The sequence below is a fragment of the Rhineura floridana genome, chromosome 8 (assembly GCF_030035675.1).
Source record: "Rhineura floridana isolate rRhiFlo1 chromosome 8, rRhiFlo1.hap2, whole genome shotgun sequence".
Classification (NCBI taxonomy): Eukaryota; Metazoa; Chordata; class Lepidosauria; order Squamata; family Rhineuridae; genus Rhineura; species Rhineura floridana.
The window spans coordinates 11,032,548-11,047,903 of record NC_084487.1 but is presented as its reverse complement, the minus strand read 5'-3'; the positions used below and the strand labels follow the sequence as shown (position 1 = coordinate 11,047,903).

Genomic DNA, 15,356 nt, shown 5'->3' with positions numbered 1-15,356 from the left:
CAGACTGAGCTCCACAATGCTAGAGCCTGACGCGCCTCACTGTTCCACAGCGGGACAAGGGCTTCAACAGGGTCACTTGCTCTATCTACTGGGAACTCCCCAGGGCATCCAGGAATCCAGTGGATTCCATTAGGCTCTGGGGGCGGACCATCTTAATCTGTCCACCACCCCTGCAGGGAAGGATCAGAACCATAAGGCTAAACTTCACCAGGAAGTGGTTTGACCATGACTACAACTCCCATCAGTTCCAGCAAACATGACCAATGGACAGGGATGATGGGAGTTGAAGTTTAGCAACATCTGAAGGCCAAAGGTACCTCCTGCCTGACTTAGAAGGCAGCCCTTCAGATACCTGGATATCAGGTCAATTAGGAACTTAATGGCACTTAAGCATATTTGTTTAAGGTTTGGTGAGATATGACAGATATAGCTGTTACCATTTAGTAACTGATCAGCTGTATTTTGAAGTTTCTGGGAGTCTTCAAAAGAAGTACTACATATAGCACATTGCAAGAGTTTAATCTGGAGCTCATTAGGTCATGGTCATTTGCAGGTAAGAGTGAGATTAGGAGTTAAGATAATTTGACCATGCAATCACACCCTTACTGTAATACTAATGAAATACATAACATTTTAAAAGCACTTGAAACAACTAGATACTTAGAGATCCATAAAAGATAATACAAACTTACATAAAAGAACAGGAGACTTAAGGGAAAGACAATTAAGGCTGCAATCCTATATACACTTTCCTGGGAGTAAGCCCCACTGATTTCAATAGGACTTACTTCCAAGTATTATTATTGTATTTATTACTTCAATTTATTAACTGCCCTTTACCATCAGGTCTAAGGGTGGGTTACAGCAATTTAAAATACATTTTAAAAAAGTTTTAAACAAATTAGAGTCACCAGAATAAAGTGGGTCATTATATACATATATCAGATGTCAAAGGCCAGGGTAAAGTGATGCGTCTTCCGCATACTGTCAAAACTGTGTAATGATGTCAGACCCACCTCTGTGGGGAGAAAGTTTTACAACTTAGGAGCTTCCACAGAGACTGTTCTCTCTTGGGCTGCCACCTCCCAAAGTTCTGAGGGCAGTGGAACTACCAAGATGGTCTTCCTCTGCTGATCTTAACCCCCAGGAGGGACTGTAGGGAAAGAGTCTTTTGGATATTTGGGTCCTAAGTCATTTGGGGCTTTAAACGCTAATGTGTGTACCTTGAGCTGGGTCCGGAAGTGCAGCTGTTTTAACAAGGGGGTTATATATGCATCCTAAAGCACTGTCCCCAAACTAGAGGGATGGGCAACAAAACAGCACATGAGTTTCAGTGAAATATGCAGACTATAAAAATAGTAGTTAGAGACTGGATCAATGTCTATTAAACATGATATTTAAATAGAACTTCATATTCAGAGGAAATATATTTCTGAATACCAGATTGTTTGCCTCCATGCCCTCTTTATTTATTTTATTTATTTAACAAAATGTATGGACTGCTTGAACGTAAAGACCTCTAAGAGGTTTACAAAAAAAAAAAAACTTTTCAGAAGAATCTGATTGTCCACTGGCTTACTGAGTGACAAGAACACCAAAAAATTAAAATATGTAACAGCAATGTGCATTCCCACTATCCCGCTTCATTGTTAAGGTATAACGGGCATATAATCTACCCCAATAAAAGTCAATAAAGTACTAATGTTTTAATAAATATCTGCAGCTTTTCATTTTCCTAAGATACAGCACTGTGGCTCTCATATGAAGGATGAACTTTGTGGGGAACACTTAGCATTTCTGCAGCTTAGTGTTGTGGGGAGAAGTAGGATAAGACAACACATTTGCTGGTTAAGCTTAGATTACATAGGAAGGGACATAGTCCTTTGGTAAAACATGTATTTTGCATCTAAAAGGTCCCAGATTTTATCCCTAGTGTCTTCAGGTAGGGCAGGGAAAGACTCCTACCTGAAATCCTGGAGAGCTGCTGCCTGTCACAGTTTTAACAATACTGAAGTAGATAGACCAATGGTCTGACTGCATAAGGCAGTCTCCTTTGTTGCTAGATGCAATATCTCTGCAGGTTCATGGAATCTGGTGTTGCTTCTTTATATTGGCCATATGGCTGAAAATCACTAGTAGAACTCAAAGTAGATTTGGACCTATTTCTAGTTGCCTAAACTATAGGTTAAGTTGCAAGGTCAAAACACTGATTCTCAACTTTGCTGATACTGTTCAGGGTAGACTTCATATCCACAGGGAATCATTTCCACGTCAGTTTATCTGCCCCAGAATCTGTACACACTGCAGAAGAATTGGGGAAGCATCGTCGGTAATGACAGGAACTGTGCCTCCAGCATATTTAAGTGTGTAGTTTCCACATCCAGATACAAAAGCATGTTCGGAAGAAAGTTTCTGTGGCCTTTTCTGCACATCACATTAAGCCTAACTGTGAGTAACCAGGACCATGCAAACATGCAGGCTCCTCACAGCTGATTTGCTCCTCCCCAGTCTGTAATTTTTTTTATTCCTGTGCAGTGCTAAGCTATGCCAAAATTTGCTTTATAGTGTGATATCTGACCTGGGGCTTGTGGGTAAAATCTCTCCTTGCTACCCACAAGCTGCAACCAAGAATAAACCTTGGCTACAATTTAAGGTTAGCAAGGAGAGAGCTTAACCACAAGCTCAGGTATGGAAGACATTCTATAACCCAAAATTTTGGATTCGGCTCAGTAAGGCACAGGGGTAAAAATGATCAGGGAGGAGCAAAGCAGCTGTGAGCTCCTCTGCAGGAACCAGCCTGTTCTTGGTAAGCCATAATTTGGTTTACATGCAAACCAGGCCTGTATATGTATTGTCCTAGAGATGGACTGGTGCATAAACCTAAACAGAAAGAATAGGGTTGCTCTCATTCAAAGTACAGCAACAATTTCTTTGCATGTGACAGGTGCTTGTCTTTTAAATTGTCCACAATGTGTTTGATTTTCATGTCTAATATTTTAAAAATATTAAGCAAAATGGTTGACCCATTCAGAGGCCTTTGAGTTCTCCAACTTGTTTTTATAAACAATGTTGCATTACTTTAAAACCAAAGAGGCATTTTAGATACTTTTATTCACAGTCCTTACGGCATACAAAACAAACACATAATGAATACATAAAATAAAATTGTTTCTTCAAGTTGTTTTTTAAAAGTTAGAATAATAGAAACCACTTCTGAGCTGTTTCAGCGCTGCAGTGTTTCACATACGCAAGGTAACAAGGAATAAGAAGCTGTTTCTGAGTAGTGAAGTTCAACGGCCTGGTTAAAATGCAACAGAAAACAACTGTTCCCTGCTATGTGCACTAACTGTCAAAACCTGGGCTCTTCCTTCCCTCCTTCATTGTCACGAGGAGGCTGCGTTAAACTCCAGGATCCAGTCTGATTCTGGTTTGTTCAAACTAATTAAGAGGTTTAAAAACCCACAGTTATCCACGTTTGGATGTAACATGCTTCCAACCTTGTCCTAGCAGCTGTTAAAAGAGTGGAAGATGACATGAACCTGAGGTCCGCTGTGGCTTGTGCATCATGCAGGAAACCATGGTTTCCTATTATATCTGAAGTGACACAACAGCGAATTCATAATTTATTAAGTTTCATAATTTATTTCTTAAAAACCAACTACATTATCTTCAAGTCATTTGTTCTTTTATTTATCAGTTATTTTGAAGTTATTCTGAAGAGTGTTAATGTACTTTACATTTTTACTGACGTTTTGAACCTATACCACTTAAGTCAACTGAGCTTTCCTCAAGTACTGATGCTGATTTGGGCATAAAAAAGAAATGTGTAAAGAGAGCACATGTGATTCTGCTGTAACACATGAAGCAGGAATGATAACGCACATTAAGGACATATTCACGTTTTTGAGTGTGTGTTCTCTGTTACCACTTTCAATCTGAATAATGGAAGAGGTATAAGAAGGTACCATACTAATGAGCTGTCAATAGTTTAAAAGCAATATATGGTAATCCTTATATTTAAGATGATACTTCTGCTGAGTCATTATTCCAGTTAATATATATTTTATTTATTAAAGCAATATGCATTAACGGTTTTATTAAAAAGTAACCTGTGCATATCCAACTTTAGGATTTGGGTCTTCCTTCTCTGTTGTATGCCATTTTCTGTTCTTCATAGCTGTTTCTATAATGGAAACTGGAAAATATGCACTTTTGAAGAAATGTTTTAAGTGAAGTCTGCAATTACTCTTTGAAAACTGAAGTTTCTTCATTTAGTCATAATGCACATTGGTTACAGGTATATTATTGCTGCACATTATATAATTTACATATGTTACAGCAGAAATATATTAAATAACATTAATATACTGGAAAGAGATATACCACATATACCCTTAATCCAGAATTCTATCCACACTGAAACAGATAGATCTCCTTTGCATATGGAGGTTCCTATTCACAAATGTGTTTCTATAATTAAATCCCTCTCTTAAAATGAAACAAAACTAGTAGAAAAATGAACAAGTTGTGGTCAGAGGTAGTTCTGTGTTTAATTGTATGCTTCCATGCTCAGAAGACGTTACGAGACAGAGATGATATAGTCAACATAGAGTTGACTCTGTTAAGAACTATATTCCAGAACCTGCTAATATATTACATTATTATGACAAGAACTTCAAGTTTATCAATCTTATTGGAATAAGATTAATCTTTACTTCACTTACCTAACAGTACTTGTATCAAAACCTGTCTTTTTTATGCCATTAAAAGCTGGAGCTTAGCAGTGTGAACTCCTCAAACTTTATTACTGAACTTTAAAAAAAAGGAACATTTGTTGCCAGATCCAAGATAAACATACATACTGTATTATTACTAACATGATAATTTCATGCGTACCACTTTAATTGTCCTTTAATAAGTAAAATTAAAGTGATTTTCAAAATACAGGCTCAGCTCTAAACAGCAGACCAAATATTCATTTTAGTGATAAAAAAGTGATAAATTTTGTTAAATGTATAGAGCAATGCAAGGTTAAACTAAACATTCTCCATGACATATAGGCTACATAAAATTAGTGGGGTGTAAACAAAAACCTCAATACACAAGGAAGTCAATGATGGCTTAAAGGGCTCTCTCTCCATCACCAGCCACCTTCACTTGTTTGTAGTAAACAGTTTTCAAATCCATATTTGATTTAAGCAAATGTGGATACGCGTAAAAATCAAAATGAGGTTTAGAATCCACACCACATACTTTGGTCTTAACCTATAGACAAAGCCCATCCGTATACCTCAGAAAACATATTCCAGCCTAAGTATGAGAGCAGAACATTGCAAGGTTGATCACACATTAAACACACTAATTTTTCTAAGTTGTTAAATGATTTAACAACATTTTAGGAGGTAGAGTTCATGTCACTGTTGACGAGTCCAAACGTTAAAACTTCGATTACTGTTCTGCTTTTAAAATAATTGATTAATCCTCGAAGCCCACTTTTCTGAGAAGAAAAAGATTAAAATTATATTATATTGATAGTTGGTCCATTTAAGGTATGAAAATATAATATTATTTTCTTCAGAAAGTGTTATTCAGTACTTCAAGTTAGCTTGCACTACAATAAAAACAACTAATGATATACACTGGCATAATTTTATTTTTAATGGCTGCCCAAAAAGGCAGAGCTGCTCCATGCATTCAAGATCTCCCCCACCCCAATTAGATTCACACAGAGAAGCCTCAGAGCCAACCCTTACTGTACTGATCTGCAACTTAGACTCTTGGAAAATGTTAATATAGACCCACTCTGACATTTCATTTTACACTATTATGCAAACTAGTAAAATATATATAAAAAAGTAATCTATTTAATGACATACTTGTCTGTCCGTTCTGTCGTAACTGTAAGTGCTCTTTCTGGAGAATGTGAAGGAGATCTTAATGTTGAGCTAAGTGGGGATGAGGCACGTAGCGAAGACGTAGAAAGGCCATGCCTACGCATCTCTTGAATGGCCCGCTCCCTATTAAGTAAAAATAAGAAATTAGAGTTTGGGAGTATCTCCATGTATGTTCCCACACTGAAAGCAAGTTAGAGGTATACAGAGAGCGTATCAGCCATCTTACAGAGCTGCACTTTGTACAAAAAGAAGAGAAAGCATTGCAGTTGAGAGTATAAAGGCTTGGAGCTGAATATGCTTGGATTTCCAACCCCAAAGACCAACTCTATAGTTTCAAAAAACTTACTTATTCACCTTCCATCTCAAGAGGCGTTTATTAATAAATATATTCAGAAACTAAATTGTTGTTCAGAGGAGGTGATGAGCAAAAGATACACACTTTATTGCCCCTATTTAACATATCTATTCTAGGCATGGGAGCTAGAAAATATTCACATAATTTCTGTGCCCAGAATTCACCTTTGTTTCCACAGAGGAAGTGGATCTCAATATGTATTTCTTTGCTTACTGTATTTATATGAAAGGAGAATGTACCATTGGTATCACCTGAAGGGTGATTTTCTTAGGTAGTCCGACATCACGTGGGATATAACGCCATCTAGCGTCCGAAGGCAAGAATGGATCGAAGTCAAGACCTGGGGCATCGAGCCCCTCCCACTCCAGTTCATTCGTGACGAGACCGAAGTGAGAGACATATCTGAAAAGACAGAAAAGGCCAACGGGCCTCACAGCAAGGAAACAGTGTCCCAAAACATAACCCAAAGATCGCAAGCATATTAAACAGGTCCAAATTGGTCTTGACTTGGTAAAAAAGTTTAAATATTATAACACTGAAGAATAATAAGTGGTAAGGTAGCAAAAAAACCCCAATCCTCCAAAAAGGGAGAGCCGTGATGTTGGACTACCTAAGAAAATCACCCTTCAGGTGATACCAATGGTACATTTTCCTTAGGTAGTCCGACATCACATGGGATGTACCAAAGCAGCCCCTAATGCCACGCTGTCAGATTGAGCCATTCGGGATCTGGATGCCAAATCGGGCCCTGAGATAGAAGATCTGGTCTGAGTGGCAACTTCCAAGACTCCGTCACTGAAAGGGAGAGCAGGTCGGAAAACCACGGCCGACGAGGCCAGTACGGTGCTATCAGGATCAGATGGGCCCTTTCGCGTCGCAGCTTCCTGATAGTCCTGCCCAATAGTGGTATCAGGGGGAAAGCATACAGGAGGCCTGCTGGCCACTGAGTCAACAGTGCATCCGTCGCTGCGTCGTTGTCCAGATACCTGGAGAAGTAGCGAGGTAGCTGGTAATTGTGACTGGAGGCAAACAGATCCACCGAGAGGATGCCGAACCGTCGTTGGAGAAGGCTGAACACCATGGGGTGTAGCTTCCATTCTCCCGGGATCACCTGTTGTCTGCTGAGCCAGTCGGCTGCAACGTTTAAAACACCTCGGAGATGTTCTGCTCTCAGTGAAAGTAGATGTATTTTGACCCATTGGAAGAGTTGAGACGCTTCCACCTGGAAGCACCGTGACCTGGTGCCCCCTTGTCTGTTCAGATGTGATTTCACACAAGTATTGTCCGTGCGAATCAATACGTGGTCCAGAAGGAACAAGGGTTGAAAATGCCGAAGAGCCAGATGGACCGCTCTTAGTTCCAGCCAGTTGATATTGTGACTTGCTTCCGTGTTGGACCACACTCCCTGAACATACTGGGAATTGCAATGGGCCCCCCATCCAGACAGACTGACATCTGTGGTGAGTATGGTCCTGTCTGGTTCTCGGAACGGGGTTCCCAGTCTGAGATTTTTGGCCGTAGCCCACCAATGGAAAGAGGTCCGCAGAGATGGGTGCAGGTGGACCGTACGGTGGTTGGACATGGCAATGTCCTGTTGGAAAGGGAGTAGGGCCCACTGTAAGGGTCGAGTGTGGTGCCGAGCCCATGGCACGATGTGAATGGTCGAGACAAACATTCCCAGAGCCCTTGCCAGAAGCATTAAGTCCACTCTCGAACGACATGCGAGGTGTAGAGCCATCTCTGTGATGGCCGTAATACGATCTGGTGACAAAAAGATCATGGCCTGCGTGGTGTCTAGAATTGCACCCAAATGTTGTAATCTCTGAGTTGGTAGTAGTTGACTTTTGTCGTAGTCGACCAGCCAACCATGGGTCCGTAGAGTCGTAAGAGCAGAGTGAACATGAAAGAGGGCCAAATCTCTGGAACTCGCTCGAATCAACAGATCGTCCAAGTAAGGATAAATGTGGACTCCCTGGAGACGGAGATAAGCCACCAGGGTTAGCAGCACTTTGGTGAATACTTGCGGAACCGACAAGAGACCGAAAGGCATTGCTCGATATTGGAAGTGATGGGGGCCGAAGCCAAATCGCAGGAAACGTCTGTGGGTTGGACAGATGGGCACATGAAGGTAAGCTTCTTTGAGATCTATGGAAGCCAGAAAATCCCCTTCGTGTAGCGCCTCTACAATTGACGCCAGGGACTCCATCTTGAACAGTCGGTATTTCACGAAACGGTTGACAAATTTGAGATCTAGTACCGCCCTCCATGACTGATCTCGCTTGGGAACTGCAAATAGGAGGGAGTAAACTCCTTGTGCTCTCTCCTCCGGTGTACAGGTTCTATTGCAGCTATGTCAAGAAGATGGGTTATGGCTTCTCGCATGATCCGGCACCTGTCTCGAACTCTGGGTAGAGTGGATGGAATGAACCTGTCTGGAGGGGTCAACCAAAATTCCAGTTCGTAACCATGGAGGAATAGATCTCTGACCCAAGCGACCTGTGTCAGACATAACCAGTGACTTGCAAACATTAGCAATCTGCCCCCCACAGGGAAAGCATCAGTATTGTCTTCGCTGATGAGCTCCCCTGCCATAAGTTGAAGTTGAGGCCCCTTGACTTCCCCTGTTCTGTGCTCTGGCTTGGAAACGTTGCCTGTTCCAGGATTCCCTGGAGGAGCGGAAACCAGAAGATCGAAAGTCGCGGCCTTGCCCTGCAGGCTGTGCTCCTTGAAAGGGCTGAAAGGAGCGATATGGGGTGAAAGGGCTGAAAGCCCTACGATCCTCTCTCTTAGAAGTGGCCAATACTGGCCTTCGGCTGTCTTTAGGGTCTACCAAGACCGCCTTGAGGGCTTCGTCTCCGAAGAGTAAAGACCCAGGAAAGGGTACTCTAGACAAGTTGCCCTTGGCCGTAGAATCAGCATCCCAGTGCCTGAGCCAAAGAGTATGCCGAGCTACCACCTGTGAGGCTAGAGCTCGTGCTCCCAGCTGGGTGGCATCCAGTGTGGCGTCGGCTACGAAGGCTGCTGTCTTGTGTAATTTTACCAGGCCCTTGCGGAGCTTGACAGGGTCTGGTTCGGGATCATCCAAGAGTTCGTCTAGCCACATCATAGCCGCTCTTGAAAATATGGAAGCTGAAGCAGACGCCTGAATAGTAAAGGCAGTAGCCTTGTGGTTTTTACGCAAGTCGTAGTCCATGCGGCGTTCAAAGGGGTCCTTTAGTTGTGATTCCCCTTGCTTTGGAAGGAGCGAGCGCGAAACCAAACTGGAGACTGGCTCGTTGATGTCTGGAACAAGCAAGCGATTCATAAAGTCCGGGTCCAGTGCATAGAGCCTTTTGGCCATAATGGAAAAGCGGCGTGACTGCAGAGGATGATCCAGCTCTTCCTTGGCCAGTTTGCCAATGGGGTCCGGCACAGGAAGGTAATGATCCAATGATTTTGGAGACTTAAGGACTTTAGCCCCTTTCATGGGGGGAGTGGTAGATTTGGGCTGTGTAGTTTGAAGGCCCAATGTGCCCAAAGCTCTGCGAGATAGTAGAAGAAAGTCGGCCCCAGCAAATAGGCGATATGAGGTGTCCTCCTCGAAGTCTGCCTCGTCACTCCACTCATCCCCTTCGGCTTGAAGAGAATAATCTGGGTCCTCCAACCCAGGGATGCCATCTTCAATCCTGCCTCTAGCAACATCAAATGGGTTGGGCGAGGGGAGCGGTACCACATCAGAACAGCCACATGGGGCTGGGGCACAGGAAGGGTGCTGTTCGCTGTGCTGAGTCAATGGAGCTGTCTGGACTCTCGACTGATCTGAGAAGAGGCTTAGGATATCTTTCAACTGCATCAGGAATTCAGGAGACAACTGCAGTCCTGGTACAGAGGCAGGTAGTTGCCCTAATAGCGGACCAGCAGGCGGTTGTGTTTGTGGAGGAACAGCAACAGTGGGCTCACTGGTCTGGAGTGGCAGGCTGGATTGTGAGTGGCAGACCGCAGGCTGGTCAGGAAAACCCTTGAAGTCAGCCTCAGATGACCCAGCTGGAGAGTGAAAGAGTGCTGTCAAGTGCTCTTGGTTAGGAGCTTGAGAATGTGGCACAGAAATGTAACGTGTGTTTTTGGTGGCACTGAGGCGAGACAGGAGTTTAGTTTTAGCCACGGCCTTGGAGTGCAGCCTGGGCAGTTTTTGATTTGCAGACTTATGATGCGAGGACTTGCAGGGTCTCTTAGCCGCTGCTGAATGTGTATCTGAGTGTTGATCCACCATTCTGAGCGCCCAGCAATGCTAGCTAGCTAGCTAGCTAGCTAGCTAGCTATCTAGCTATCTAGCTATCTAGCTATACCAACACACACACACAGAGGTGGGAGGTGCGGTGCGGCAAGGGACTTTCACCAACACACGGTATATATAACACCAACACACACACACACAGTGGTGGTGGGTGCGGTGTGGCGGAGTACTATCACCAACACACGCACAGAGGTGGGGGGTGCGGTGTGGCGTACAGTTCCAATATGCAGCTGTGGCGCAGATAATTTCAAGGTGCAGTCCGAATATGCAGTTGCTGTGCAGAGGCACTTGTTGTAAAAATAAGTCCTACAGGCACTTGGATAGCCTGACTAAATAACTGTACAAACAAGTGAAGGAGAACAGAAAGGGCAGGAAAATGGGCAGATCAAAAAGGGCGGGAATTTCAATCAAAATGGCGGCCGGGAAGAAGGCACAATAGCGGGTAGGCAAGGATTCTAGTGCTCCAGAAGGCCTATAACAGCCGCGGCAGGAGTCAGGCAGACAGATAGGGGAGGAGGAGACAGCTCCAAGTGCAGCAAGTGACGTGCTTTACATTAAAGGCTGCGAACTGGTAAAAAACAGCTGGGGGGGGTCCTCCCACGGCCACCTGAAGAGCCTCAAGGCAGAGAAATGCCAACAGAGGAGCCGCGAAAGCGAGCTCCAACCGCTACTTGCTAAGGGAAGCAGCCGCCTTTCACCACAGCCCAATAGCAGCCCCTGCCGAAAAAACGGTTGTTAAAGGAGCCGCAGCCACGGCTCCCTGCGAGGCAAAAAACAATTAAAAAGGCAGCAGCCGCCGAAAGCAGTTGTTAGAGGAGCCGCAGCTGCAGCTCCCTGCGAGGCAAAAAACAATTAAAAAGACGGCCGCCGCGTGAAAGTGGCGGCAAGGCAAAGCAAGGGCTGAAGGGAGAGCCGCAGCTGCGGCTCTCAGAAAGGCTCATCCAAAGGGAGAGGTGAGCCCAACAAAATCGGTCGTCACCTGTGGAAGGGAGACCGATGCAGAAAAAACAGGGAGAAAACGGGCTGAAGAGAGAGAGCCGCAGCCGCGGCTCTCAAGGGAGGCTCGTCTCAGAGAGACAGGAGCCAAAAGGGAAAACGGCAGCCGACGGATTCCCCAACAAAGGGACTAAAAGGGGGAGGCAAAAATGAGTTAAAAATAAAATTCCCCCCCCAAAAATAACGTCCCAGATATATAAAGAGACGGTGAGGGATAGAAGAAACAAGAAGAAAAGTACAATCCCACACACTCCAACTTAGCTAGCTAGCAGATCCAAAAGCCTCGAACGAAGGAAAGCAAGAATGAACTGGAGTGGGAGGGGCTCGATGCCCCAGGTCTTGACTTCAATCCATTCTTGCCTTCGGACGCTAGATGGCGCTATATCCCATGTGATGTCGGACTACCTAAGGAAAATCCAACGTATACATGATTTACGTATGTGTGAATAAAATTTAGGGCAAAATGCAAAAAATAAATCTGAAATATAAATTTTTATCAAAGCATTCTACGACTATATTAAAGAAAACATCAAAGTAAAAACAGATAAACATGGAACACCATCCAGCCAAAATCAAATACTGTTATGTTTTCAATAGTAGAAGTTTGAACAATAGGGTTTGAAGTTATAACTGGCCAGATTAGGAATCATGTTTTATTTTTTACAGTGCATGAATGCACCAGCATTTTTTATTTACCTTTAATTTGTGAATTTCACGCACACTGCAGAATTTCCCACCAATTCCCCCATAAAAGAAAGTGATAAAATAGCTAAGAAAATTTCAAGGGACAAATTAAATCTTTTTAAAACAATTAGCAAAATTAATAAGGCAAGAACAGTCTCTTGAGCCTCTAAAAACCGAGTGCAGGGTAAGACCAAGGGCCTTTGATTCAGCAGAAGGTGTCCATTAATGAAGGGGAGGTGATCTTTTCCAATTTCTGCTTCGTTGCAGCTCCCAACACCTTCCAAAAACCTGCTCTAGAGGTTCCCCTCCACCCGCCCTCTTTCTGTGCTAGTGGATGCTTCTGCTGGAGGACTAATTGGATTCCACCCATAGTTTTTAAATCAGATTTTTACTCAGTTGCAATATTAAATACTGTCTATAGATTTATGTACAAAGTACTTTTCTAGTTCTCCTCTTAAAACCAGAGATTATGACACAGGGCATTTTTATAAAGCAAATTCACTTACCGTTCAAATCGTTCTGTTGTCAACTGCCTTTTAACAATATCATAATCAGCTTGCAGCTGGGCAAGTTTGTTTCGGAGTATAGAAACTTCTCTATTAAGGCTTGTTCTAAAAATATTGCCGAACAAAGAAAGGTCTTAACAATTGCACATTTACATATGGCATCTTATAGAAACTTTAAAGATAGTGACAAGACGACAGACAGATAAACAAGAATCAAGAACAAGAAACATATATGCAGACATACAAATGTGCACACACAGCTCTGCAAAATGAAGATAGTAGTTCTCAGTTATAAAACAACGTTGAATAAAATGCTTATTCAACCAGTTAAAGTATGTATGCCTGGAAGTAGATTCACCAGAACCAGGGACTTAAAACCAGTTCTCATATTTGCTCATGCCGTTGAATTCCTTCCACATTGCTGTCTTTGAGCTTTCAAGTGTGAGGAATCAGAATGTGAGTCAAAAACATATGGCTACATGGAACTGCAGTTAGATTCCCAATCATCTAGAAGAAATTAGCACTGCTGCTCTCATGACCCAGCCTTTAAGGCAGTTCCCCATGTTACTTTACCATGACTGCAGTTAAAACTTGACCTTATGTATGACAGAAACTGTGCAACAAGAGATAATACTACTTAATCATCATTAAAAAAACATGTGAAGCTACCCTTCATCCCAAATAAATGTCATTCTTATTACAATAGTTAGGATGCAAGTCTTAGCGGATTGAGGACTCAGGCAAAATAATTGAGGGTTACAATTTCCAACAACTAATTTATGTCGTTTGTGCAGATTTGCTATGTGAAATTTAGGATTTTATCATCAGGTAAAAATACTTTTTTAATGGAATTAGGTTTTCCAGAGGCCAGAAATCTCTGCATTAAATTATAAACAATAGCTTAAAAAAATTATGAATGGTAGTTTTGTGCTTTACAAACTTACAGTTTACTCTCTGAAAGCGTTAACTTGTCTTTGAGTAGCTGTATTTCTGAATCTTTCTCATGGGTTATCAAATGATTCTGAAAATCTTTGTCTCTGCCAGTAGCCAAGAGTGTTTCCAGGTTCTGTATTGTAAGCCGCTCACTGGACAACTGTTTTTTTAACAATTCGGCTTCTGCTTTTGCATCTTCAAATTCTGACATTACCTAGAGCATAAAAATTAATGTCAATTAATAGCCTCATGATAAATGTTAAAGGTCTTATCAATAGGCACTATTTTATATGTGCAAATTCTATATAGATGCATAACATTTATTTTCTTTAAATATTTGTTGTTGTTATGTGCCTTCAAGTTGACTATGACTTATGGCGACGCTATGAATCAGCGACCTCCAACACCTTCTGTCATGAACCACCCTGTTCAGATCTTGTAAGTTCAGGTCTGTGGCTTCCTTTATGGAATCAATCCATCTCTTATTTGGCCTTGCTCTTTTTCTACTCCCTGCTGTTTTTCCCAGCATTATTGTCTTTTCCAGTGAATCATGTCTTCTCATTATGTATCCATAACCTCAGTTTCATCATTTTAGCTTCTAATGATAGTTCTGGTTTAATTTGTTCTAACACCCTGTTATTTGTCTTTCTCGTGCTCCATATGCGCAAAGCTTTCCTCCAACACCACATTTCAAATGAGTTGATTTTTCTCTTATCTGCTTTTTTCACTGTCCAACTTTCACATCCATACATAGAGATCGGGAATACCACGGTCTGAATGATCCTGACTTTAGTGTTCAGTGGTACATCTTTGCATTTGAGGACCTTTTCTAGTTCTCTCATAGCTGCCCTCCCCAGTCCTAGCCTTCTTCTGATTTCTTGACTATTGTCTCCATTTTGGTTAATGACTGTGCCAAGGTATTGATAATCCTTGACAAGTTGAATGTCCTCATTGGCAACTTTAAAGTTACATAAATCTTCTGTTGTCATTACTTTAGTCTTTCTGATGTTGAGCTGTAGTCCTGCTTTTGTGCTTTTCTCTTTAACTTTCATCAGCATTCATTTCAAATCGTTACTGGTTTCTGCTAGTAGTATGGTATCGTCAGCATATCTTAAATTATTGATATTTCTCCCTCCAATTTTCTTTAAATATGTTTAGGTGTTAATCGCCTGGTTCATATGTCACAGTAAGCCGAAGTTTCGCTTAACAGGAACAAGCAAACATCATTGTTCTTAATGAGATCAAACTTGGCTGTTTAGCTTGATGCAGGATGGCAGCTAAGCTAAGGTCTGACTTATCTTGTTGTCCAAACTAAGGTCTCTCCTGAAGATCTGAAGCCAAGAGAAAGGGGGAGGAGCAAAGCAGGTGATTCTCCTCCTTGGGAGCCAGTATGTTTGCACCATTCCAGTAAGCACTTTGGCATACTGTGAGTTACTAATGCAGCCAATGTCTGAATATTTAACTATGGTTAAGGATTGGCTGCAAGCCAGCATGCACCACCATGGTTTGAATTTACCCTAATTAAACATTTCATCTGCATCAGCTAAACCATGGTTCAACCTGTTTCACCACAATCTCCAGTGTCTTGCTTGTACGACAACAAAGCAAGTCTAGGCAGTGTCTCTCCATACATGCACTCTGGAAGAAGGACTTTCCTGTACATTTACAGTCTCAACCAAGGTTCAGGCAATAAACTATAGTTATGGATTGAATGT

At 42.2% G+C, this 15,356-nt stretch overlaps 1 protein-coding gene across 3 annotated transcripts in view; it reads right to left on the bottom strand.

The window, feature by feature from the left end:
• Nucleotides 1-3,126: 3,126 nt before the first annotated feature.
• The window catches only part of LOC133390191 (centrosomal protein of 135 kDa-like), a 67,019-nt gene continuing 54,789 nt past the window's right edge, over nt 3,127-15,356 (bottom strand). For all 3 annotated transcript variants that reach the window (XM_061638256.1, XM_061638255.1, XM_061638257.1), the window contains exons 23-26: nt 13,653-13,855; nt 12,709-12,813; nt 5,877-6,017; nt 3,127-5,497 (exon numbers count right to left, since the gene is read on the bottom strand). In XM_061638256.1, the coding sequence (XP_061494240.1) occupies nt 5,476-5,497; nt 5,877-6,017; nt 12,709-12,813; nt 13,653-13,855 (471 nt within the window). In that variant the 3' untranslated portion in view covers nt 3,127-5,475. The remainder of the gene's footprint in view (nt 5,498-5,876; nt 6,018-12,708; nt 12,814-13,652; nt 13,856-15,356) is intronic.